General features: G+C 46.1%; 2 protein-coding genes across 2 annotated transcripts in view; one reads left to right on the top strand and one right to left on the bottom strand.

The window, feature by feature from the left end:
* The window catches only part of Nav2 (neuron navigator 2), a 90129-nt gene extending 79087 nt beyond the window's left edge, over positions 1–11042 (top strand). The window contains exons 24-27 of the mRNA XM_042691394.1: positions 1598–1794; positions 2587–2705; positions 4749–4952; positions 7623–11042. Coding sequence (XP_042547328.1) covers positions 1598–1794; positions 2587–2705; positions 4749–4952; positions 7623–7748 — 646 coding nt within the window. The 3' untranslated portion in view covers positions 7749–11042. The remainder of the gene's footprint in view (positions 1–1597; positions 1795–2586; positions 2706–4748; positions 4953–7622) is intronic.
* A 9341-nt stretch (positions 11043–20383) lies between these two features.
* Positions 20384–24608, bottom strand: Dbx1 (developing brain homeobox 1). Its single transcript, XM_042691788.1, has 4 exons — positions 24242–24608; positions 23606–23707; positions 21439–21641; positions 20384–20734 (listed from the first exon to the last, which is right to left on the bottom strand). Exons 1-4 carry the CDS (start codon positions 24606–24608, stop codon positions 20384–20386), a joined length of 1023 nt encoding a protein of 340 aa, XP_042547722.1.
* Between the last annotated feature and the right edge of the window lie 961 nt (positions 24609–25569).

Here is a 25569-nt window from a genome sequence, read left to right as displayed (position 1 = left end):
TCTGGAGAGGCCGTAGGCACTTTACTACTCTGGCACATTACAATGGTGTGTCTCTCCATCCCAGATGTCCTACTTACGAGTGTGTGCACATAGCTGGCTGTGTAGGCCATCAAGATCCAGCTGCTGTTAATATCGGTAGCTTATCTTCCCTCCCATACAGTTCAACACTGCATGAGGTTGTGTTGCTGCTTGTCATGGCATCTGTCAGAACCCAGAGTCCTGCCCTGAGCTGTACTTTGGCCTTTAGATGAGGGAGAGAAATCAACTCCTGAATGGAAACCCTGGCTTTATTTTCAACTGTCCACTAGATAGATAGGCCTCTATTAAAAACAGCTTGAGGGAAGTGGTGTTGTGGCTCAAAGTGGTAGAGCACTAGCCTTGAGCTGAAGAGCTCAGGGATATCACCCAGGCCCAGAGTTCAAGCTCCATGACTGACCCCCCCCCCAAAAAAAAAAAAAAAAAAACATAATCCTTAAAAACAGCTTGGGGCTGGGAATGTGGCTTAGTGGTAGAACACTGGCCTAGCACAGATGAAGCTCTGGGTTCGATTCCTCAGTACTACATAAACAGGAAAAGCCGGAAATGGTGCTGTAGCTTAAGTGGTAGAGTGCTAGCCTTGAGTATAGAGAGCCCAGGCCTTGAGTTTAAGCCCCAAGACTGGCAAAAAATAAATAACCTGAGCTGTAATAATCAAATATCAACTCCACCAGGCTTGAGCCTGGTTCCCCTTTCTTCTGGGCTATCTATGCCTTCTCCTAACTGTCCCTCACTCTTGTTCTCCTCTTCCCATCCATCTCTATCATATCATGTCCCTAGACACTATTGCAATCATTTTCTAACCATTTCTGACTTGCCTGCCTCCAGCTTATTCCTCTCTTTCCTGTGATAGCCAGGTAAGCATCCTAGCTCATCTGACCTCAGAGCCATCTTAGTCCAAGTTCTCCAGTGACCACCCATTGCCTGCAGATGAAATCTTAAGTTGGAAGGTCAAGTCTAAACTCTGGCAGTTCCCCCAAACATCTGTTTTCCATGCCATTTATGCTCTACCTCCTTTGTGGCTCTGCTCTGGTAGCCCCTCCTCTGAGGAGCCTCCCCCAGTGCCAACACTTTTGTCATGTCTCATTTCTCCTTTTGCTTGTCTACCGTCTCCACTGGACTGGGAGCTCCTGGGGGCCAGGGAGTGCATCATGGTCATTAGAGTTCCATATCTCAGCACAGAGCCGGACATCAAGCATAAGGGGCAGTCTGTCTATGCTAAGACAGTTCAGCCTGTCTAAGCTCAGACTTTGGAGCCCGACTGTCTTGATGGTTCAAATCTTAGCTCTTTTATTAATCAGCAGTTAGACAAGTTATCTAACCTATTTTTTTCCTTGGCATTTCTACCTGAAAAATGGGAATGGTATTGATGTCTGTGTCACAGGATTGCATAAGGAATTGTGAGTTAACACATATGCATAGCAATTAGAACAGTGTGGTGAATAGTGAGTGCTATTCTACTATTACCGTTTATACCTTCCATTTCTAACATGCTTTGGATGTTAGCCACTGTTTTGTTTAACTGTCATCATTGCTAAAAAGTGTTCCTGACTTCCTCCAGGTGGGTGCTTTGTGCCAACCACACAGAGCCCGTGAAGGGTTTCCTTGGCCGCTTCCTGAGGAGGAAGCTCATGGAAACGGAGATCAGTGGGCGGGTGCGGAATGTGGAGCTGGTGAAAATCATTGACTGGATTCCCAAGGTCTGGCATCACCTCAACCGCTTCCTGGAGGCTCACAGCTCCTCAGATGTGACCATCGGTAAGTGGGAGGCTGGCAGAGGGGGGCAAGGCTGGCTGGTGGACAGCGATGCCTGCAGAACTCTTGGCTGGGCCCTGGCTGGTCTAGCACTTCACGGGATGATACGTTGTCCTTTTGAGTACAGAAAGGGTCAGAGGGACAATTGCAGACCTAGGTGGATCCCTGAGCACAGTGATCATCAGAGATGGTTCCTTCCCAGGCTGATGAAGAAGAAGGTCTACAGGCTGAAAACACCCTTGGGGATTGGCTTTCAAAATAAAATTGTAGAGCATTGCTGAAGAAAGAAAGAAAAAAAAAAAGATCACTACCCATTACACCATCCTGACAATACAAGTTCAGTCTGAGCTTATTTTCATGCTTGTGCGATCAGTCACAGCTCACACACACAGTATGTTCCTTTTCCTTCCTGTTGCAATGTCTCCTGATCATTCTGTATTGCTACTCAGTTTTTTTAAGACTGCAATATAGTCAAATGTGGATTTTCTGTCATTCATGTAATCATTTCTTCTCCTTTGGACATATAGTATGTCCATTTAAAAAAAAAAAAAATTAAGCTCAGTGCCACAGAGAATATCCTTTCTTTTGGGTGCATTTGTTGAGAGGCAAGATGAGGGAATCAGAAGGTCCCACTCCATGCCCAGCAGCTGGCAGCTGATATTTCTGCCATCAGCCCTGCTATTGTTCAGAAAATCCAGGGTCCCTGTGGTGAGTGGTATTCAGACCAGGGTTTCTTCTGGCCTTTCTATTCTCTACTCGCTTTCAGTTCTGACACATTTTCACTGTGGTCCCCAGGCCCCCGGCTCTTCCTCTCGTGCCCCATTGATGTGGATGGCTCCAGAGTGTGGTTCACCGATTTGTGGAACTACTCCATCATCCCCTATCTTCTGGAAGCTGTCAGAGAAGGACTCCAGGTGAGATGCACACACCTGTTGGTTTTCTCAGAGTTGCAGAGGACTTTTCTAGTGACTAGAGAAGGTCTTGTTATCTCTCTTATTCCAGAACCTGACTGACATGGGAGGATGGGAGGTTGCCATCACCTGTGTGGCTGTGTGGTCACCAGTCTAGTACAGTATAGTGTAGGAAGAGTTGGTTGCCAGTGCTGCCCGGCTTAAACCCATATTATCTGTGATCCCAGTCAAATTGTTACAGGGATAGCCCATCTCCATGCCTGGAGGAAATGTGGCATCGCCCCCTAGTGGATACTAGATAGTTTTGCAAGTTCAGGTTTCTTGCCTAGTACAAGCGTGTCTGTGTGTGTGTGTGGTGTGTGTGTGTGTGTGTGTGTGTGTGTGGTGTGTGTGTGTGTCTGTCTCTGTCTGTCTGTCTGTCTGTCTGTGTACTCTGATACTTGTGTGCGTCTGACCCCCCACAGGGTCAGAAGGCTCACAGTGGCCTTATTTTTAGTTTCCAAAGCCTTGGCTCCTTGTCTTCCTCTTCCCATTCTTCCCAACCCAGTGGGGATACCAGGCTCCTCTCCTGCCTTGGGGAAAGTGAGTGTTCCATCTGTCTGTCTAGCCAGTTGTCTCTGCTGCTGCCCTGAGGGCTCTGCAGTAGAGCCAAGGAACTTCATGGTATTTTCTTTGCTTGCCACAGTACTTATTCAGCCATTCATCCAGTGGCATATACACCTCCTTCTCATGCTCTTTTTTCCTGAGCAGACTATGAGTTTTGCTTAGGTTGCCAAGCTGAGTTCCCAAACCTGAGACTCACCAATGCCCCAGGTTAAGGAAGACACAGTAGCAGACACAGCACACCAGACAGTGATGAGGTCATAGGAGGCTCTTGAGAGGAGGAGGCAGCCGTTAGGACAGAGAGCTAGGCAGGTGAATGGCATTTAATACAAAAATCAGACACAAAGGTCTGGGGTGGTTTGTGTGATAGGGGAAATTAGACCAACTGGAAGGAATGATGAGCCTAGTGCAGACTGTGCTGATCTCCCGCTTGAGGTCTGGTTGAGTCCCCTGTCTCTGGCTGATACACAGCAGTTCAAAGTGGAGTTAAACAAGAGGGGTAAGACAAAAAGACCCAGAAAAGGAAGCTAATCCTGGGTTCAAATCCAAAGCTACTGGCTTTGCTCCTTAGGTCCTGATTTCTCCATCTGGTAAGTGAGGAGGTAGACTAGATATCTCCAGCTCTTTCCAACTGAGGCAGCCTCAGACTCAGAAACATCTCATTTCATTGATTCACAGCCCAGCTCTGTCATAAGTACTTCTGTCTCTTCTCTCTCTCTCTCTCTCTTCTCTCTCTCTCTTCACGTATATTGGTTTTATAAAATTAAGTGATCATTTACTGTTTTAAGACCAAATTAGTTATTATGGCTAATTTTGAAAAATAGATGATGGAGAGAAGCACTTGCAATTCTACTGCCCACATACAACCTTCTCTACCAGAAATTAGCTCTTTTGAAGGGACCCACATTGCTATAGAGAGACTCTGAGAGTCAGACCCACTTTAAGAAATGTGGCTTCATTGATCTTGAGTTCATTGGTGACCCCTGCTGGCCATATTGATGCCAAGCACCCAATTTAGGTAGCTCAATCTGGGTGGATGCACACAGTGGAGTTCCAGGGCTGGCTTGTGCAAACTGATCATGAGCACCTCTTTCCAATTCTGTGTTCAGTGATCTCATGTTGGTAGCTTGAAACCAGCCATGGTGAGAGTATTTACACCATGGAAATTGGCAAATGCTTTAAATGGGATTGTTCCTTTTGTCCTTGGAGCAATTTTTCAACTTGAACTAGCTGAGAGCAAGCTCAGCTCAGCTGGTCTCCCCAGAACCCATGTCCTCCACCTCTAGGTCCTGGGTCCTAGTTCTTGCTGTGTGAGTTAATCTGCATCTTGAGTGACTTGCTTAGGGTAGGATTCTCAGCAAGGCATAATGCTGACATTGGGAGAGTTTTCCAGAAAGCTGTCAAACGAGACCTGCTTCTAGACTGTTTCTTGTCTATTTTCAGCTCTACGGAAGGCGTGCCCCCTGGGAGGATCCTGCCAAGTGGGTGATGGACACCTACCCATGGGCAGCCAGCCCACAGCAGCATGAATGGCCTCCCCTGTTGCAGCTACGGCCTGAGGATGTCGGCTTTGATGGCTACTCTGTGCCTCGGGAGGGGTCCACAAGCAAGCAGGTGCCCCCTAGCGATGCTGAAGGAGACCCGCTGGTGAGTTCTCAGCTCAGCACTCATTGAGCACTGCCCGTACATTCAGCAGAACGTGACGCAGGGCACGTTGAAAATATGAAAGTAAGTACACTCGGCCTTGCTTTGGAAGGCAGGCCCCACCCCAAACCTAGGGACATTTTTGCCAATGTTTTCTTCCATGGATTTACTTTTGCACTAAAGCATGTAACCTTGAATTGTTTTCTTATAAAATGTTCAAGAGTATGATTTCTTTTTTCCACCTTAAATGTGCCTGTACCTATCATCTCTACTGTAACTGCAGTTACAGTATTTGCTCTCTAATGTGGGATGTCACCATTATCATGTGCTGTGTGGTTTCTCTTATGTCTCGTATTGAAAGCTGAACAGAGGAACAACCAGAAGCTCAAGTCAACAAGGAGGAGCAAGACAGAGAGAGGTCAAGAACAGGAGTGCCCATGGAGGGTCAGGAGTCTGAATCGACATCCCCTGAAATGGGCTTGAGCTTTATAACCTCCCTAACCACTGCTAAAGCAAAGGTGGCCCTTTGAAAAATGCCCAGACAGAGATGATAACATCTCAAAACAATTCTCTAATTCTCTACCAATAAAAGACTCATACATACTCATTCTGCCAAGTTAGAACAAACCAACCAAAACCCTTATAAAATAAGGAGGAAGTGAATCTACCCAAACCTCCCACAGTTGAATGACCATCATTATGCCTGCAATTTAGCCTCAAGCTTCCTTGGCAGCTAAAGCAAAAAGGAAAACACAGCAAAGAATATTATGTATACCCCTAATGAAAGAAGATATTCATAAGAAGTGCAGCAGGATTAAAAGACAACTAACTTGCTGTTCTATCCCTAATGGCCAGGTGATTTGCAAGATAAAAAGAATGACAGGTGATACTTGATACAGGTTGTCTGCCAGGCTGCTGAGTGGTACAGTTGAGCTATGGTCCTGTTGAGGATGTAAACTAGGACTTAGTGATGGTGTGGTACTATGTACAACCTAGTTTACAGTGTTTACAAGAGTAGCTTTCCAGAAGAAAAGCCAGACTTTAACAGCCATTTCTAATGGAACCACCACTAAAGGCTTAGGTCATGGGGGTGTTTTGGGTGTGGGTAAGCACATGAAGTCTTAACTTACATAAAAGTAGCACCTAGGATATCTAGAGAAAAGAATGGCCAGCCCTTCTCTGTCCTGTTTTTCCTTACTCAGGAATATCTGTATCACTGTTTGAACTGAGAAGGGACTTATGTAAGACCTAGAATTCTCTGGATGGTCACCCACAATTCCTGTTCCAATCCCCCAGCTCCTGGAAGTGAGCTATATCAGTTTAACCACCCCTAGTTACCAAGTAACATATTTGGTATCTCTCCAAATCTCGTTCCCTCTTCCCAGGGCTGTGGGTTTTTATCGTAATAGTTCTCCTTTACCAATCTTTTTAGTAGTTCTTTACTAATCTGCTCCCTCACAAGACTGGGACCTTTGTGAGAATGGGACTGACTTGGTTATGTTCCAGAACCATGTGCTATACCACCAGGAATGCTTGATAGGTGAAAAACGGATCCGGGCTGCCAAGGATTGTCCATTGTACTTCACTCCCAGCCCTTGTGATAGCTGTGTACATGGACAGCTTCTGGCCTGGCTCCCCAGAGAGACCAAATAATATCCTGAGAGGTAGCTGACTTCATACACAACTGTACCAATCTCAGTCTCTTAGCCCAGAGAGTCTCCTAAGCCCAGAAAGACTGTCTTCCTAACAGAAAAGAGTCATACCCGCTATAAGAAATACAACACACACACACACACACACACACACACACACACCACTTAGAAGCAAAAGAAGTGTTTCATTTTTTTCCTCTATATTGTCCAACAAATGACCGATCTCAGAGAATGCAGACCAGGGAAACTTTCAAGATCATGGTCTCAAAGCTCTTCATTCGAAGTTAGGTAAAGATGGCATCCAATCACATTTGTGACGCTTTTGCTCTTACCAGGCAGCCTCATTCCTAAGGCTTTAACACATATTGTGTCATTTCATTCCTTCAGCTGTGCACGTGCTAGGTGCTGTGGTCTTCCCATTCTTCACAAGAGGGAGCGGTGACTTGAGAGAACTGAGTTGTCATCCCGGCCTTTATTAAACTCTGAGGCTCCAGTGAAGGCTTTGGAAATAGCTGGAGCACATTTGGCTCCAGACTAATTCTGGCCAGAGCCAGGAGTCTAGATGGACTTCCTGCCTGTCCCGGGGGTGGGAACGGACAGTGTGTTCTGTATCACTTCAGTGACATTGGTGCAAGGACATTCCAAAGTCAAGGGCTACAGCTGGATAAAGGCAAACCCATCTCTAAAAAAGAATAAAAATGTAATCCTTGTACAGGACTTCCTGTTTTGTCTTTGGTGTTCTACCTATAGTAACTCAATCCATGCTATGAAGTTATATGACAGGTATTAGCTAGTGCTTAATGTCTGACCAGTGAACACACAGAAGGTTGAGTAGCTTACCCAAAGGTGTGCAGCTAATATGTGGAGAAACCAGGATTTGAACCCTAGGAGTCTGATCAAACTTCATGTTCTTGTCTTTTGTGGGCTGCCATCTCAAAGCAGTCCTGAAGGAACTGGCCTGGGCCTCTCAGAGGCCAGGAGGACAGCAGAGCCATTCACACCTCCTCTGCTCTTTCCTCAGATGAACATGCTGATGAGGCTGCAGGAGGCAGCCAACTACTCCAGCCCCCAGAGCTATGACAGCGACTCCAACAGCAACAGTCATCACGACGACATCCTGGATTCATCCTTGGAGTCCACGCTGTGACAAAGGCCCAGCTAACAGAGCCTGCCCACCTCTTCTCCTCACCCCATTCCACATGCATCCTCTACATCATCCTGAAGATGACTTCCTGAGCCAGCCCCCAGCCCGCAACCTCCGAGTTGCAGCAGTTTCAAGACCCTTCATCCCTCAGTATCCCAGGCCAACCGCCCCCGGGACCATTTCCTCCCACAGCGAGAACTGCACTAGCTCCCATTTTACTTTCGTTCTTGTTTGCCTTGTTGCTGTGACCTCCCTAAGACACTGAAGATACTTCTCGGGAAAGGAACATCACTGATGAAATGAAAAAAGAAATGGAATGAAGGGTTTTGGTTTTGTTTTTTGTTTTTTTTTTAAGAATCCACTCGGGGCACTGAAACCAAACAGCATCCTACCAAGAGCTTCCAGAAGACTGAAACAAAGTTGGAAATGAAGACAGCATGGCTTCCCCTCAGCTCAGACCCTCTAGCCTGGATCTCAAGACCAGCACCTCACAATCACACCTTTATGCACAGAAGAACTGGTGCTTACGAGGGCATTGGCCTTGGACACTCTCGACATAATGCAGAGCTGTGCCCTAGAGAAACCTTAAGAGAAAATACATCGTGCTTTTCTGTTTTTATAAATGGTGCTCTCCTTCCCTGAGAGGCATTTTACCTGTTCCAATTCAGTCCCCACTCTCGGGCCCCATCAGCCCGGGATGATCAGTGAGAATGCGTGAACAAGTGAGAATGTGAGTGAGTGAGCTGCTTCTGTTTCCTTGATTATGTCTAAATGAATCAAATTTTGTTTCTGCAAACACTGTGTGTAGTGAAAACAGTTCTTCTGGCGAGAACTGCTTACCCCTTTAAAATAGAGTTGAGTCCCCTCCTTTCTGACTCATTGCTTTTGAAGACCTTCCCACCCCTCCACCCTCTAATCCCCACCTTGATCAGAATCAATCCTTTGGTGAAAGTAAGAGCCCTAGGAGTTGAGTTTTGGTTTGGTCCTGGTAAGTTTTGGTTTAGTTGTCCATCTTCTCAGTCCTACACCCTCCCCTCCTCTTGCTGGGGCCAGGGATATTTGTGTCCTTTCAAATGGATGAGGACTGGTCCTCATGTGGGTGAGCCACAGACCTTGCCTTTCCTTCTCGTCTTTTGAGGGCTGAGAACGCACTTGGCCTCAAGCTCCTCAGCCCCAGTTTTAGGCGGGGTGGTGAGGTCACCTTGCAAAAGACTTGCACTTTCTTCAGAACCAACATGGCGCAGCTCAGTAAGGGAGGGTGGCCATTCCCTCCCGGAAGTCCAGCCCTGCCCTCCGTCCTGACGAGCCTTGCCTGACCTCTTCGGTGCTGACCTTCCCAAAGCGATGCCTTACTGGTTTTGTACTCACCGTGTTCATTCACATGAGTGTTGTGCCTGCCTGGGGTGTGTGTGTGTGTGTGTGTGTGTGTGTGTGTGTGTGTGTATGTGTGTTATGTTTTCCCCATCAAAGCAAACAGGGCTAAAAAGTCATCTGTTCATAAGAACTCAAGTTGTTGCTGTGATTTCTCATCCAAAAGATTCATCTGTGCGGATGCGTGACCATGGGAAAAAGAAAAAGGAAAAAAAAAAAAGACTTTTTTTTTTTTTTTAAGTTTTTGTCATTTCTCCAGCTAACTACCTGACTGGACAGTAATGTGTCTCATGCAGGAAAAGGCAAAAGTTCCTACAAATCCACATGACCCATTGCCCTAATAGAAACCCAATCTGCTGTGTCTTCAACATTCTGGTGTTTGCTTTACTGAGTGTATACACCTTTCAGTTGTTTATTTCTGTTTTCTAAAGAGAATCTTTATCGGGCCCTAGTGAGGGAGTCTGTTAATGATCAGGGTTTTTTATTCTATCCGTTGAATTTTCCATTTCTGAAGATTTGTCTCCGCATTTTTATTTCTTAGCATAAGAGCTTGACCTGAAACTGCCCACCCCACTGGGAATGGCACCAAATCCTCCCTCTGAAAGGAACCCAGGATGTGTCTCCTTAAGTGGTGAATAGAAAACCATTCAATACGGCCCCCAGCTCAAATTGTGAACTCACTCTCCAGCTCAGCTTTCATGACTCACCTGGGTGTGAGTGTGTCTTGTTCTGTTTTGGTTTTTAATACAATTCTTAAGGCATATAGTTAGCCTATGACTGGAGGGACCACACCCAAAGCCTTCAGGTAACCCCACAGCGTGGCTCAGTCTGTCTCCCAGCCATGACCTTACCCCCTCATACTGTGAATTTGGGAGGAGGTAAAATTGACTTCCTTGTGGGCAGTTTTTTTCCAGTCCCCTTTTGACTGCCAATAGTGTTTGATTTTTTTTTTTTTTTTGTAATGATATCCTTCCCTCTCCCAATTCCCAGACTTCTTCCCCCTGGGTCCTGGTGCTTCCTGATAGGTGAACAGTGACTCAGACAGCATAGTCCTGTGTCAAACACAGCTCAGCTTCCTTCCTAAGGTTTTAGGGAGCAGGGTTGCCTAATATGCCTGTTTTTTATTTGACCATATTTTTTTTTCTTTAGTGTCACTCATCTTTGACAAAGTGACTCTGTACTCATTTAGAGTTCTGTTTGAAATGCTTCCATTTGCCTTTTTCTACAGTTAGGCTAATGTTGAAATGTATGAAATTCTATGCAACATTTATGTGGCGTTACTGATGGAAGCCAAAAGTTGTTGTTGTTGTTGTTTTTCTCTCTCTCCTTTCCCCAAACTGCCAACAATTATACAGGCCATAAATGAGATGGGGAAAGATCTTTTTAATTTTAGGGTTGGGGGTGGGGTAGGGGTAGAACAAGGAAGAAGACTTGCCTAGACCTTCGTTGTGTCTTGAAGACATTTTTTTATTTCTTCAAAATTCTGTGCATCCAAATTTGATGGAGGCAAATCTACTTCAAAAGGAAAAATAATCCAACTTCATTGATATTGAATGGAAGGTTTGCTGTTTTGACCTAGTTGTTTCCAGTGGAGCAGTTTATGAAATATGTTCTATAAGATGTACATTTTTCATTGTAACATAGAAATTGTAAATAATTGATTAAAGTGCTGCATTTTGATGAATTTTTTCTAGCCATTTTTAAAGAGAAAACTAGGAATTGAGTATTTTGTGTACGGTATGTCTCCATCTTCCCTCCCCTTCTTCCCACCTTCCCTTCCTTCCTATTTAATTTTCATTGGTCATGAGGTTTTGGATTTGCCAATGGTCTGCTGGAGATCATGCCCCACTTCATAGAGAATAAAGCTGATGATTGTACCAGTCTTAAATTATTCATGATTCAATAAAATTGATGCTTATTTATTCAGATGAGTGGTTTGGCTTGTCTGTGCTAGAACAAGAGCTCTTTGGAGTTTAACATCCTGCCAAGAGGAAGTTGTTCTTGTCTGGAGGCAGCAAACATTTGCAAAACAATCTTTGCCAGAATGTTATCAACATTTCCCTTCCAGGCAGTGTCTCCTAGAAGTTGCTCTTCACTCAGCTTGTTAGGAATACAGAAGTTAAGGTACTGTCACGCTTTATGAACCATGCACATCTCATGAAAGGGAGCTGTTGCTTCAGTACGTTTGGGATGGCCATTGAGATTCACATTTTATACGGTTATTTTCATCCATAATTATGTTTTCTAATTCTACCTATGTGTGGAATACAGTGTGAGAATTTAATATACCTATACAAGGAATTATAACAAAATCAGGGTAATTGGCATTTCTCCTTCAACATTTATAATTTCTTTATGTTAGAAACATTAAATCTCTCTTGTAGCTCTATAAAATGTATATTAAATCATAATTGTAGAACATAAATGCATAATAAGCTGTTTGTGGGACATATTAGAATATTCTAGGATATATTCTGATATATACTGATATGTCCTAGAAATAGGATTTGTACACACAAACAGGATAGGCTAGATGACTTTGAAGAAAAAGGGAAGGAAGAGAATTATGCATTAAAGTGGTGGTACAAAAAATTGTACAAAAAATTTCACATGGAGGCTGGGAAGGTGGCTCTGGTAGAGCGCTTGCCTTGCATGCATGAGGCCCTGGGTTCGATTCCTCAGCATCACATGAGCAAAAAGAAGCCAGAAGTGGCGCTGTGGCTCAAGTGGTAGAGCGCTAGCCTTGAGCTGAGGAGCTGAGGGACAGCGCCCAGAGTTCAGGCCCCACGACCGGAACCAAAAAAAAAAAAATTTCACATGGAATTCCACATGGAATCACAGCATCTCTGACAAGTGGATAGCCTCTCAATTTCACAGGTAAGTAAAAATCCAAGTAATGTTTAAATAGTAGATCCTATCCAGTAGATATGGGATTCTCTGCTTATTTGATTCTGACACCCAAGCTCTTTCTGCTATAAGCTGCTTAAGGGTGGACTTTTAAGTGGAGAATTTTACATCCCCTCTGTATTCATTATCACTTGGTATAACAAAATTGTCCCAGAAGGGAGCAGCTTAAAGCACTATTTACTCAGAGTTCCTGTGGGCTTGGAGGCCAGCAGCATTGGCTGGTTTCTCTGCCCTGGGAGTCTTCACAAGGCTGCAATCAGCATGTATGTCTCACATACAAAAGGAATATTTAAAAGCAAGGATTATAGGAAGCATCTTTTTGAATAGTCAAATATAGAGTTGATTCCTGTTTTAGATTAGCAGTCAGATGAAGATGCCTCCTTTTACCATATAAGATGTAGATATGGTAGATATTTTAGTCAAAGCACAGAAGCAAGACAAGTTAATTTTGAGGTTTGCAAAGAAATTAAACTCAGCAAACTTTCAGATGAATTCAGTAGAATTATAGGAAAATTATTGGAAATAAATTTAATAGCAGCTGGGTGATAGTGGCTCACACCTGTAATTCTAGGTAGGAAGTCGAAATCCAGAAGACTGTGATTTGAAACCAGGTCCAGCAGAAACGTCTCTTGAGACCCTTCACCAAAAGAACAAGCAGAAAAGTAGGGCTGGAGGAATAGCTCAAGAGATAGAATACCACCATTGAGTGAAAAACCGAGGAAGAGTTCAAGACTCAAAATTCAAGCTCCAGTATCTGCAACACACACACACACACACACACACACACACACACAATCCAAATAAATGGAGAAAACTAGTTTTGTAAGTTTTAAATTTTTGATGTGAAGATAACCCTTTCTCCCACTATAAGGACTGTAGATTTCGTGCAATTCCACTTAAAATATCAATGTGGTTTTTATTGTTATTAATACTGACTATGCAATTCTTTATCATAAGGAATTACATCTTTGGTGGGAAAAAAGCCTTATAAACAATCAAATATACTGCCTTTCAATAAACTGCCTTTCAAGAAACATTTTACTATGTCATGAACATATTGAAGTATACTTTGTTTAAATCAAAGTTTACAAATTTCTTACAAAATCAATGAAGTATATCTAAGTCAGAAAGCCACAATGTTTTTGTCTTAATTATATAGTCTCCATAAAAAGATGTTAAGTTGTAGTATTTAAGATGACAGTTTTTAACGGCTTTGTGTGGTATTCACATCTGCTTAAAATTGCTGAAGGCCTCTTGGTCTACCAAGACACCTACACCAACCAACTATTAGGAACGTTTACCATAATGCCCCATCTGTTTTGCAGGATTGCAGGGGGCAACGTGTGAAGAGAGCTCTGGCCATTAGGAAGCCCTCAGTCTTCCTGGTCCTCCCAGCTCTGTCTGCCAGCCTGTATAATCCTCACAGGTATCACAGGATGGAGCATCTCGGTCTCCAAAAGCTAAGCCAGCTCTCCTGTGGACCCTGTAACAAAGGAATTGTCCTGAAAGTCCCAGGCTGCTTGCTTTCTGAGTCCTCCATTGCCATCCCCATGGACATACAGACATGGAAGTCCCGCCACGATTGACAGGAAGGTCCTGGTGTCTCTGCAGCTTTGTGAATTTGGTGGGGGGGGGGAGGTATTTCAGGAAGAGGAAATATTGGAAAGATCACTGGGATCTGGAAACCTGAAGCCATGCACCTATCCTGGTGGCTGCTCTCAAGAGAAGTCCTATTTATTTGGGGCTATAGTTGTCATTTGTCTAATGAGGGAAATGGACTAGTTTAATGGTTCCCCAGTGTAGCTGACCACTAGTGCCTGGTGAAACTAAGACTACAACTTCTCTGTAAAAGATTCAGCAGCGGATTGCAGCTGCTGAATTAGAACATACCCAGGAGGAGTCCAACCCCTATTCCAGGACTATTAAAGGCAGTCCTTTCTACCTTGAAATGGCCACCTGGGGGCGGCAAAGCACAAGCAATTCTTATCATTTCGGCAGCCTGCTCACCTCCCCTACCCCCGTCCTGTCTCCCTCTCTTTCTCCCTTTCTTCCTTTCTCTTTCCCAAGCCCTCCTTCTACCCAATGCTACATTCCAATTAAGATAATAGTAAAAGTAATTAAGTGTTCATCAGGCATCTCCCATGGACGCATGTGACCTGACTAAAAAATGTGTGGAGCTGGTGCTGTCCATGTCTATCCAATGGCAAGGTCTCACCACTCGAGGGCAGAATAAAGACTTGGCCTTTGGAGCCTGATTCCAAAACCTGGCATCTACTAAAACACACTACATCCTCCATCAATCGCAGCCAGCCAAGTACTCATTGCCAGCGCCTCATTGACATTCTGTATTGGCCAGTCGTGGGAGGTCGAGAAGGTATTATTACCCTTAAGGAAGGAAACAGAGGCTCTGAAGGGAAAGAAAATTGTCCCACAACAAATCCTGAGCCAATGGTGTTGCTAGAACAAGAACCCAAATGTCTCAGAGTCCTTTCCCAGGGAAGTCACCCAGGATGTAGTCAGGTGCACAAGTTTTAGAGCTGAATCAGGGATTTGCAAGCTGTGGCTCTGGGCAAGTGCAATTACTCTATGGCTTTTGCTCATTTGTAAAGTGGATGTATATATCCACATGCACTAGATCCTGTGGGTGTCTTTCTCTGCCTCCATTATCCTCTAGTCACTCCTAATTGAACCCTGGTTTTATGTACATCTCTAGCCCTCCTAGAAATGACCCTGGATCTGTCCACTACTATCTTGTCATTTGCCAGTGAATTTAGTAGCTGCCAGGAGAATGGAGCAGAGAGAAAGAGACAGGATCCTTCTCATGTTGAACCACTTTCATCAAGAGTCCAGTCTTATTATAGACTTCCAGTAAAGGAGACAGTAGATGGAGTCTGCCTGAATCAAGGTTTCTGTGACCAGCCCTAGAACATGCATGGCAGATGTACTATAGACAGGACATGCCAGCTACTGAGATAGCCCTGTAAGATGCTCATGGCAGTGTCCCATAGGATAGCCTGTGTGGCCAGGAGAAAATGGGGACCATATTGACTGTTCTTCTATTGTTCATAGAGACCACAGAGTGCCAGCTGAGACCCAGGCCCCAGAGCCAGCCACCTGGGTTTAAATCCCAGTTGTGGGGTTACTAAGTATGTGTGATCTCAGGCAAATCACTTAACATTTCTGTATATCCTTTTCCCTACCTTTAAAATTGAGATGATGATGGTGGTGGTGGTGGTGGTAATGGTTATGCCTACTTATTAAGTTATTGCAAGAATCAAGTGAGTTAGAATGTGTAAACCCTTCAGAATGGTATAAGCTCCCAATAAATGTCAACTTCAATTATCATCATATTTGCTTTGAAAAGGTAGCTGAGACCTTGCTGGGCTGTATTGTATTTCTGACCTCCTGTCTTGCAGGGGGTGGAGGCAGTTGCTTTTGGGAGCTTGGGTTCCAGTGTAGATTCTGTCATGACCTTGTCCTGGGACATTTAAGGACTCAAACCCCATCTCTGGGCTTAAGTTATTGAGAAAAAAATGGGAAAATATCAGAGAGAGAGAGAGAGAGACAGAGAGCAAATGAGAGAGAGCAATAAAGGGGTAGAAGGGGAAGATGGGTTGAGATTGCAAAGGAAACTGGAAAGGGTACAGAACAGAGAGGGAAGCAAGGAATAAGGAATAAAGGGAAGTGGAAACAAACCAAGGACCACAGAAGAAGGAAGATGAGAGAAAAGCAGAGTTTCACTTTTCTCCATTCACATCCCAAGCGGAACCCTCTAAAAACAGAAACTATAGAGGATGGGGGTTTTCCTTGTAAACAATTTTAATATGACTGAGCTTCCTTTCACAAGCACGCAGATTATGGATTTCAAACTACCTAACAATTTCAATGTCCTCTAAGAGTGAGTAACACTATCTTCCTCATCATCAAAACTTCCCACTGTTAAAACTGAGTGGGGTTAGATGAAAGGGAATAATATATACGAAGTAATAATCACTGAATCTAACCTATAGTACATGCCCAAAAACAAACAGAAAAAGAATGTTCAGGGTGCCAGGTGCCAGTGGCTCATGCCTGTAATCCTAGCTACTCAGGAGGCTGAGGTCTGAGGATCGTGGTTCAAAGCCAGCCCAGGCAGGAAAGGCCGTGAGACTCTTCTCTACAATAAACTACTCAGAAAACTGGAAGTAGCACTATGGTTCAAGTGGTAGAGCACTAGCCTTGAGCTGAAGAGCTGAGGGACAGTGCCCAGGTCCAGAGTTCAAGCCCCACAACTGACAAAACACACACACACACACACACACACACACACACAGAGAGAGAGAGAGAGAGAGAGAGAGAGAGAGAGAGAGAGAGAGAGAGAGAAAAGCTCTCCAAGGTGCTAGGGTAAGGGGGGTACAGTTTAGTAGTAGAGCCCTTGCCTAACATAAAGGTCCTGGGTTCACACCTCAAAACACAACACCCCCTGACCTAAAAGAGCCCAGAGTGTTTTCCTTTTTTGGATTTTCTTAACTTTTATTGAGATTTTAAAAGTGCTATATAGCATGTACTGATATAATTATGTTTTGCTTGATTTCCAAATTGTCTTGTAATATTGCTCACCTATTTGCTTTGCTGCTGGAGTTTTAATAATTCCAGAATGTGAGTTAGTTTTTCAATTGACTTTTTTTTTTTTGGTTATTGTTAGTTGTGGGGCTTGAACACAGGGCCTGGGGACTGTCCTTGAGTACACAGATGTTCTACCATTTGAGCCACAGTGCCACTTCTAGCTTTTGAGTGGTTAATTGGAGATAAGAGTCTCATGGGGACTTTTCTGCACAGGTTGGCTTTGAACCACAATTCTCAGATCTCAGCCTTGTGAGTGGCTAGGATTACAGGTGTGAGCCACTGAATCCTGGCACAAGTGGCTTTTTTAAATTAAAGGAACTTTATTGTGGCAAAAGCCATATAATAACTACTGTGTAAGCCGGTTAAAGTGTATAGTTGTATAATGTGCTTAACAGATCTCTAGAAATGTCTTCACCTTGTATAACTAGAACTCTACTGCTCCATTTCCCCTTCTTCTCACCCCTGGAAACTATAAATTCTACTTCTGTTCCTCAGAGACTATTTTAGATATGACATTTAGTGGTATCATAAGGTTATTAATCTTTCTGTGTCTGATTATGACTCAAAGTTCATCCATGTTGAAGCATGTGAAGGAATCTCCTTCTTTTTCGGTGTTGATTAATATTCCATAGTATGCATGGACCACATCTGCTTCTCCGTGCATGCAGTGAAAGATGTGCTGGCAGCTCCCACCTACTGGCCATAGAAATATAATGCTGCAGGGAACGTGGTGGTGGCTCAGGGTAACTGGATTTCACCTCTCAGTACCAATCCATTCCCAAGCCTGAAAACAGCTGGTTATAAGTTAGAACTGCTGCTTATGCAGTGAGCATTTTGGACAGGCACCCATCTCTGGACATCCAGGCAAGAGGAGAGGGAAGCAGAAAACAGATTGAATCCCTCCAAGCAGAGTTTTTTTCCTGTCTGAAAGGAAGGCATACACTCTGTTGAATGCTGACCACACGTTAAGGGAAGGTTTCTTGGATTGTAATCATTATGAAGAATGACATATCAAAACAACTTCTTCAAAGGATCCTCCATTAATCATAAGAAATGCAGTGATTAGGGGCTGGGAAGGTGGCTCAGTGGTAGAGTGCTTGCCTTGCATGCATGGGGCCCTGGGTTCAATTCCTCAGCACCACATACACAGAAAAAGCTGGAAGTGGGTGCGATGGCTCAAGTGGTAGAGCGCTAGCCTTGAGCTGAAGAGCTCAGAACAGTGCCCAAGCCCAGAGTTCAAGCTCCACAACCAGCAAAAAAAAAAAGAAAGAAAGAAATGCAGTGATTACTACCAAGGCCAGGAGAGGACCAGTAGGTGACACTCGCATGAATGTATTCACTTTCCCCCTATAACACAAGCTACCTGTATACAACTCTACCTAAATTCATGTTGGACAACCTGTTTTTGTTGTTGTTGTTGTTTTAACTTTTGAGGGTGAGTTAGGATCACAAATAAACTTGGATCTGTGTGGCTTATGTGGCAGAGACCAATCTCGGTTTCAAGCCCCAACCATGATTCTAACTGGCTCTTTTTGCTCCTTAGATTACTGGTTAAATCCACCATTCTGACCAAATGCTAGTCTTCAAAAGGACTTTTATTTGCCAACCCGAGTCTGAGTCTCTTCTCCCATGTCATGACTGTTGCTGACATTTCCATCAAAGGCTAGTCATACATAAAAGGCAATGTTCCTACACCAATTTTAAAGCTTTTCTGAGAATTAATGGTAGGATTTTTGTTTTGTTTTGTGCCAGTACTGGGCCTAGGCACTGTCGCTGAGCTCTCTGCACTTGAAGTTGGCACTTTACCATCTAAGCCATAGCTTTACTTTTGTCTTTTTGCTGGTTAGAGATAAGAGTCTCACAGACATTTTTGCCCAGGCTGGCTTAGAACAGAGATGCTCAGATCTCAGCTTCCTGAGTATTTAGGAGTATAGGTATGAGCCACCAGATCCTGGCTATGTAGGAAAAAAGGAAAACTATCACAAACTGGAGTCATTAGACTGTCTTGCATTGATGACTTTCAGTCTATCATTTCAGTTTTAGAGGAGGTTTATTGCAAAACTTAACTTTTGGACCTACTTTACTGTAGCTGTTTTATGTGTCTAATAGTGAATATGGCTTTGATGGCACCACAAAGCAGAAAGGCTAGTGCTAGAGGCAAATTGTGGTCCCATGGGTACTTACTAGCCGTGGGGGAGTGGGGGTGTCTGTGGATGAAGGCCTTCCCATCTTAACCTTCAAGTTCTTTCCTTTAAAGCCCAAGGTTTGGTCTAGGCTATCTTACACTGCAAGTTAACAACATCACTCAACCATAATAGCCACTCTACTTTTTATTTGGCATTTATTCATTTGACACATATATATATCTTGATATATATGTATATATTTGATACATATATATACACATATATAAAATCTGTACATGACAAAAATACAAAATAAGCATTTCTTTATAAGTTATGCAATTAGGCAGCTATCTTTTTTTTTTTTTTTAAGTTTAAAAACCATTCCAGGAAAGAAAAGAAAGAAATCTAGCCTTTTTTTGTCTTTTTGCTGGTCCTGGGGCTTGAACTCAGGGCCAGGGTGCAGTCCCTGAGTCTCTTTGTGCTCAAAACTAGCGCTCTACCAGTACCACTTCCTGTTTTTTTTTTCTGAGTAATTCATTGGAGATAAGAGTCTCACAGACTTTCTTGCCCGGGCTGGCTTTGAACTGTGATCCTCAGATCTCAGCCTCCTGAGTAGCTAGGATTACAGGTATGAGCCACTGCGCCATGCCTAGCCAGTCTTTTATAGTCATTCATAATAACCTTGGTATAAAATATCCATACACAACATATATACAAGCTAGTGTACAGTTCATAAGAGCTGTGCAAAGACAGCAAAATTTCTCATGGGGAAAAAAATCAAAGAGATTTATAAATGTCTCTCTCTCTCTCTCTCTCTCTCTCTCTCTCTCTCTCTCTCTGTCCACCTCCCACCCAGTCTTCAGACCTTGGCAGCTGAATAACACCTCCCCCCAAAATCGGAAGAGAGCATAGGACAGAGTGCTTGGTGCTTGTACCGCGGATGTAGAGATTGGAACGTTTTTTTTTTAAATATGCGTACAGGAAATGACTCTTCCCACAGCTCTTCATTTGGAGAACTTCTTTTCCCCAAAGAGCCTTTTGAAATGAGAGAAGACTCCATATTTATTTGCCCTTAGGCCAGAAGGCACAACTACTTCTTTCTCAGAATTCTTGTGTTTTTCTAAGGGAACTGCTTTGGGAGTGTCGGAGGGTGGCTACTGGGGTCCTGGTCAGGGGTCCTGGATCTGGTTATGTGCTTGGGTGGTTGATTTCTGTTTCCTCTTTCATTAAACCCCTGCATATTCAGGGTTGTCCTGGCTAAGACCAAGCAGGGCTCAACACGCTCAGAGTTAACCCTGTAAACTCCAGGTTGTAGGAGATGCCCTCCACCCCACCCCCACCCCACCCCCACTACCACTTAAAATCACCTGCAAAGAACGTGATGGCAAGGAAAACCTGGCGGGGAAAACTTAAGGCAGGGACCAAGACCTCCATTTCTATGGTTTGGGGCTGATGTAGGGGAAGGAAATGTCTCTTTGGGACAACTGAACGGACTTGTGGCACTCTTGGTGACATCTTGGTTTTAGGGAAGGATGGGGCGACAGAAGGAGGGGACGCAGCAGACGGGACCCCCATCTCTTCAGTTTGAAAGCACTTAGAAACAGTACCCAGGGGGGGCTGGAGAGGTTCCTAGGACACAGTGATTTCCTCTTCCTCCTCGCCCTCCTCATCCTCCTCGGAGTCTGAGAAGTCCGAAGGTTTGCAGGGGCTGCCCGAGTGCGCGGGGGAGGCGGGCAGCAGCGGCGGGTGCCCGGGGTTCGGAGACGCGGCCGCGGGGTAGGCCAGGCGGTGGGGGTGGCTGTCGGGGCGCTCGTCTTCCTCCTCGTCGTCCCCGGGGCCCTTCTGCCCCACGTCGCTCAGGTCAGGGTGCGGATTGAGTTTCGTGGGCAGGGTCTGCTCACGGCAGCCCCCGCTAGACAGCAGTTCGCGCTCCTTGGAGTTGCGCCATTTCATACGCCGATTCTGGAACCAGATTTTAACCTGGGACGCCAAGTGGGTGAGATCAGCAAGGAGCAGTGGGGGGGGGGGGGGGGGAGAGGAGGTCCCCAGCATCGTGGGCCTCCAGGCAGAATGTAGGGGGGAAGGGACCAAGGGTGTGTGGGGGGGGGGGGTGGGAGGAGGACTCTGTTCCCCGCTTCTTCCTTTCTTGAAGGACTACAACACTTACTGCACCCACCCTTAGCGTTTCTTGCTTATTTGCCCGGCGCATACTCTGGTACGTAGCCCAGTTAGGCGGGGGGAGGGGGGCTAGGGGGTGCTGGGCCTGGGAGAGATTGGGGAGCTGTCTACCAGGAGCCGGTGGCTCACACCTGAAATCCCAGCTGGCCAGGAGGCTGAGATCTAAGCATCACGGTTGGAAGAAGCCAGCCCGGGCGGGAAAAGTCCAGTAGACTCTTTATCTCCACTTAACCACCAGAAAATTAGAAGTGGGGCTGTGGCGCAAAGTGGTAGAGCACTAGTCTTGAGTGAAAAAAAAAAACAAAACACAACTCAGTGCCCAGAGACAGTACCCAGGCTCTGAGTTCAAGTCCTACAACCGACAAAAAAAGAAAAAAGAAAAAGGAAATAAAAAAGAGATGGACTGTCCTAAGGATCTCTGAGGAAATACCCTCATGTACTCATTGCTTTCCTAGGCCTCGATTTCCCCATCCAGTGGTTGGCATGGGGTGGGGGGCGCTCCTCACCTGTGAGTCTTTCAAGCCCAGCTTGGCCGCCAGTTTCTTGCGGTCAGGCTTGCTGATGTACTTCTGCTTCTGGAACATCTTCTCCAGCGCCTTGCGCTGTACGTCGGAGAACACGGCCCGACGCAGCATGCCCCGGCGGGGCTTGCCGCGGGCGGCCAGCGGCCAGGAGAAGGTCCCCGGGATGGGCACGACGCTGGAGGAGGCTGCAGAGCGGAGGGGTGAGGGGAGGTGGCGGGTGAGTTGGGGGTGTCGGGGGGGGGGGTCCGCCCCTCAATCGCCGCTTTCCCAGTGTGTTCGCCCTCTCTTTCTCTCGGTTCCCTTCATCTCTTTAAAGCACGCCTAGAGAATAGACCTCGAACCTACAAACCTGCAGAGTGAATGGCGCTTTCCGCCCAAATAACTTTCCCTTTCAACCGTGCAAACCCGGATTAGGAGGCGGGGGAGGGGGACCACCAAAAATAACCCCCACAATGGCCTGATGCGGATTTGTTTTTTCTTCTCCATTCAACATTCGCAGGGAAACCTGCACAGGCCGGTGAAAACAGCCACAGGAAAAATAAATTTCACAACTAAAACTAAAATATTCAGCCACCCATTCCCGCACTCCCACACCTCACCCTGGCATCACCTTTAAAAGAGAATAGGGCTCTTTGCTGGTTTGCTGGAGAGGGGAAAATCCACTCTAGATGATTTTTTTTTTGAAAACTCCAATCAGTATTCATCTTTTTTTATATTAATCTCTCTTCCCCTCCCCCACCAAACGTAAAGAATTCCGCCCCAGTACACGAAGAGTGGCAGCTAATTAGCACATTGACCGCTTCCCAATGGGTATTGGCATGGTAAAAAGGGGGAGAGTTTCGCTTTAAGAGAGAGAAAAAGAAAAACAAAAAGAAACAGAGACTCTAATGAAGCGTGAATGGTAATTGTGTAGTAATGAACTAACAGAAAAAGGCTGTGGACAAGCAGAGAAAGCCATATATTACTGGGACAAAAGAGATTTACACTTTCAAACTAAACACAACTGCAGGCCAAGACCATTGAGAGAATACTGATGGCAGAGGCTTCTCTTCTCCCGATCATTCTCATTAAATGGACATGAAAAGCTATTTATAAAGCTCGGGTTGTTTTTGTTAGCACATTGAGAGCAAGAAGAAAGGAAGCAAATTCCATGATCAGCAGGAGCATGAATGCTGGTGGTGGTGCTGCTGCTGCGGATGGTGCTGCATTTCCCTTCCTTCCTTCAAAAACCAAAAATCAACTGCTTGTTTCTTTTGCTGATATTTGGGAGAGCTAGCCCTGTACCCTTCCCCTCCCCCACTGGCCATGCCTGGCCTCGCTTTATCGGGTCTCCTCTTGTCCCCTGAGTTTTTGATCCGTTGCAAGGTTTTTGAGTCATCATTTGAATCCCCTGTGAGATTTCAGAACGAAAACCTCGTGGAAACTGTCAAGGTGTTTCTCATTTAGAGCAGGACCCATGGCAGGTGACTCTCCAGCCTCCAGCCCAATTGTCTTAAAAAGATTAAGCCAGTCTGGGAAGGGTACGAGAAGGGGTTGGGAAGTCGGTTCGGAAATGTAAAAATTAAGGTTAAGGGGGGGGGGGGGCGCTGGGAATCTGGTCCAACACTCCCCTCCTCCGGCCGACCCTAGGCGTCCCACACAAGAGGGCACCCCATGGGGTTTACTGAATGAGCCTTAAAGAGAAATTAGCCCCGGCTGGTAGGTGTCTCTGGGCAGCGTGGAGGGGCGAGGGCCGGTCTGTGTGTGGCTGCCCGAGGAGCTGACCAATTGGTCATGGTGCTGAAACCTTTGGGGGGGAGGGGAGGGAAGGGGATCGTGGTCAAGTGCAGTGACTCTGTGGGAAAACGGTGGCCTGAAGGGGTGCCAACAGCTCCTGGCCGGGAAGGGAACCGCCTCAAATTGGGACCATGACAATTCTTGCTAATTTGTAGAGCAGGGAATCCGTGCAAAGTGTCAAGCAGTCACTGCTCGTGCTAAATAGGGCATCAAATTGGCGCGACGGATTCGTGAATGTTGTAGCCTCGCAACCTCTGAACCAGAGCGTAACCCCGAGGGGTGGACGGAGAAACATCGCGAAGGCAGAGCGCGAGCGGCCGGGGCTGGGAGCGCCTGCCCGTCCGGCCTCTCCAGGAAGGAGGATGAGACTCACCTGGGAAATAGGAGGATCTGATGAAGGGTTGGAAGGAGCCTTCGAAGTAAGGAAAAGCGAACGTTTTGGGTGGAGGGCTCTGGAGCAAGCCCGGAGATGTTTCTGGGAGATAGAGAGGAAGACAGGACTTGGTTACGTACTAGATAGTTGCACTGCACACTGAACACAGGAGACAATGAACGCTGCCCGATGTCAACGGCCTCTTAAAAACGAATTGACAGGAGTCAAATTAAATGTCCCTAACATTCTCTCGCCTGAAGAAATCCTCCCTCAACCCCAAGTCTCCACCCTAAGCACTTGCAAAATAGATCGCAGATACTTAAAACTAGCGAATCCCCAAACACAGCTTCTTGGCTTGAATAACTGCAGCTCTCCAGGGCGGACATTCTGACGCCCAGGGCGTGCGCTCGGGGCCAGCGCTCAAGTTCATTCAGAACGTGGCCTGGGTGCCTGAAGGCTACTCATTCTGGAACCAGGTTGGATCTCTGTCACCTTACCCGACGTGGGGGTTTCTAGTTCCTGCGAGGGGGCATGCGTGAGCAGGGGCTCGTTTGTACAAGCAATCAAGGCCAGAAAGCTCGGGCGAATGCTGAACCACCTGCACGGGCTCTCTCGGCGCGCTCTGCCTCGACTTACCTGTCCTGGGAGCTGAGGAGAGGATAGCATTCACTCCAAACTTCAGAAACGTGGGCTCGCTGGCAGGGGAGAGGGCAGTCTGCGGAGAGCTACCCCGCCGGTTTCCTGGACCCGGGGAAGCCAGGTCGGAGGTCCCGGAGTCGGTGACCGCCGCGGGCGCCCCCTGCCTGGGCGGCGAAAGGCTGGCGGTGGGCATGTTGCGGGGCAGGTAGGCTGGGGGCCGGCTGATGCGAATCAGATCCTCCACCAGGAAGCTAGAGTGGCCGGAAAATGCTGACTGAAGGGACTGGGGCAGTGTCAACGTGGGCGTGGGCCGGAGGAGACTAGGATAACCCGCAGGGGCCGCCAGGAGCCCGGGGAACATCATGGTAGGCGCGGGGCGGGTGGAATAACTCCTTTTCCCCGTGGCCGGAGAGCAAAGGCCTCGCTTGCCCCCCCTCCCGTTCCCGCAGTGCCCTCTCCGGGGCTTAGCAATCGTCTCCAAGTAACTGTTCCACTTGGGCGTAGGCGAGTCCTCGTGGTCCTGCCGTCGAGGGGATGGTTTTATAGTGGCCCGCCTGCTACCGTGCTTTGAAAAAGTGACAGCTCTGACAATGAAGTTCAACAAAGTTCTCCACTCGAGCTTCATTCGCTGCAGGCTCTCGGCTCTCTGATTGGCGCAGGGGTGCAATTTATGATTGGATTAGTCTTCATAAGCACGGCCCACACAATGGACAGGCAACAAAGGCCCCCGCGCATCGATTCTGCATATCGACCGCCTCTTGGCAATACAGTGCGCCCCCAGAGCTCTTGTCCCGCGGTTTTTGTTCCGAAGCAACACCCGGGCTAATTAAATGCCTATTTAGAAGTTCCAGATGACATCTTGTTGTATAGAAAAAAAGAATTATTTAAAGAACACACTAAATTTATTTGCAGCTCCCCCGCTGAGCTTGGAAATAGATCAATAAATATTCATAGAAATACATCTTCAGGTTATTAGTAAAGTAACTCTTCCCCCTTGTGTGTGTGTGGGGAGGGGGGAGGAGATGGAAAATTTCAAGTCCTTGAACATGACAATATACTTCCCTGTGCGGTCTCTAGCCCTATTCATCACTCACTCCAGCCGGATTGTAAAGCAGATGAGAGGTGTGTGTCAAATCTGTTAAAACTCTCACTTGCACAATCCTGGAGACTTGGAAATGGATATTTTGGCATTAATAGATGTGTCCGCAGAAGAATGGTGGACTTCTTGATTTGAGCTATTTGATTTTAGGACTGGATAGCAAAGCAGTAAAACCAAGATGCTGCAGACCCCTGTCAGTACGCAAAATCTTTTCCAGGTGTAAGGA

The sequence above is a fragment of the Dipodomys spectabilis genome, unplaced genomic scaffold (assembly GCF_019054845.1).
Source record: "Dipodomys spectabilis isolate Male_0828 unplaced genomic scaffold, ASM1905484v1 ptg000145l, whole genome shotgun sequence".
Classification (NCBI taxonomy): Eukaryota; Metazoa; Chordata; class Mammalia; order Rodentia; family Heteromyidae; genus Dipodomys; species Dipodomys spectabilis.
This window is presented reverse-complemented; position numbering and strand designations above follow the sequence as displayed.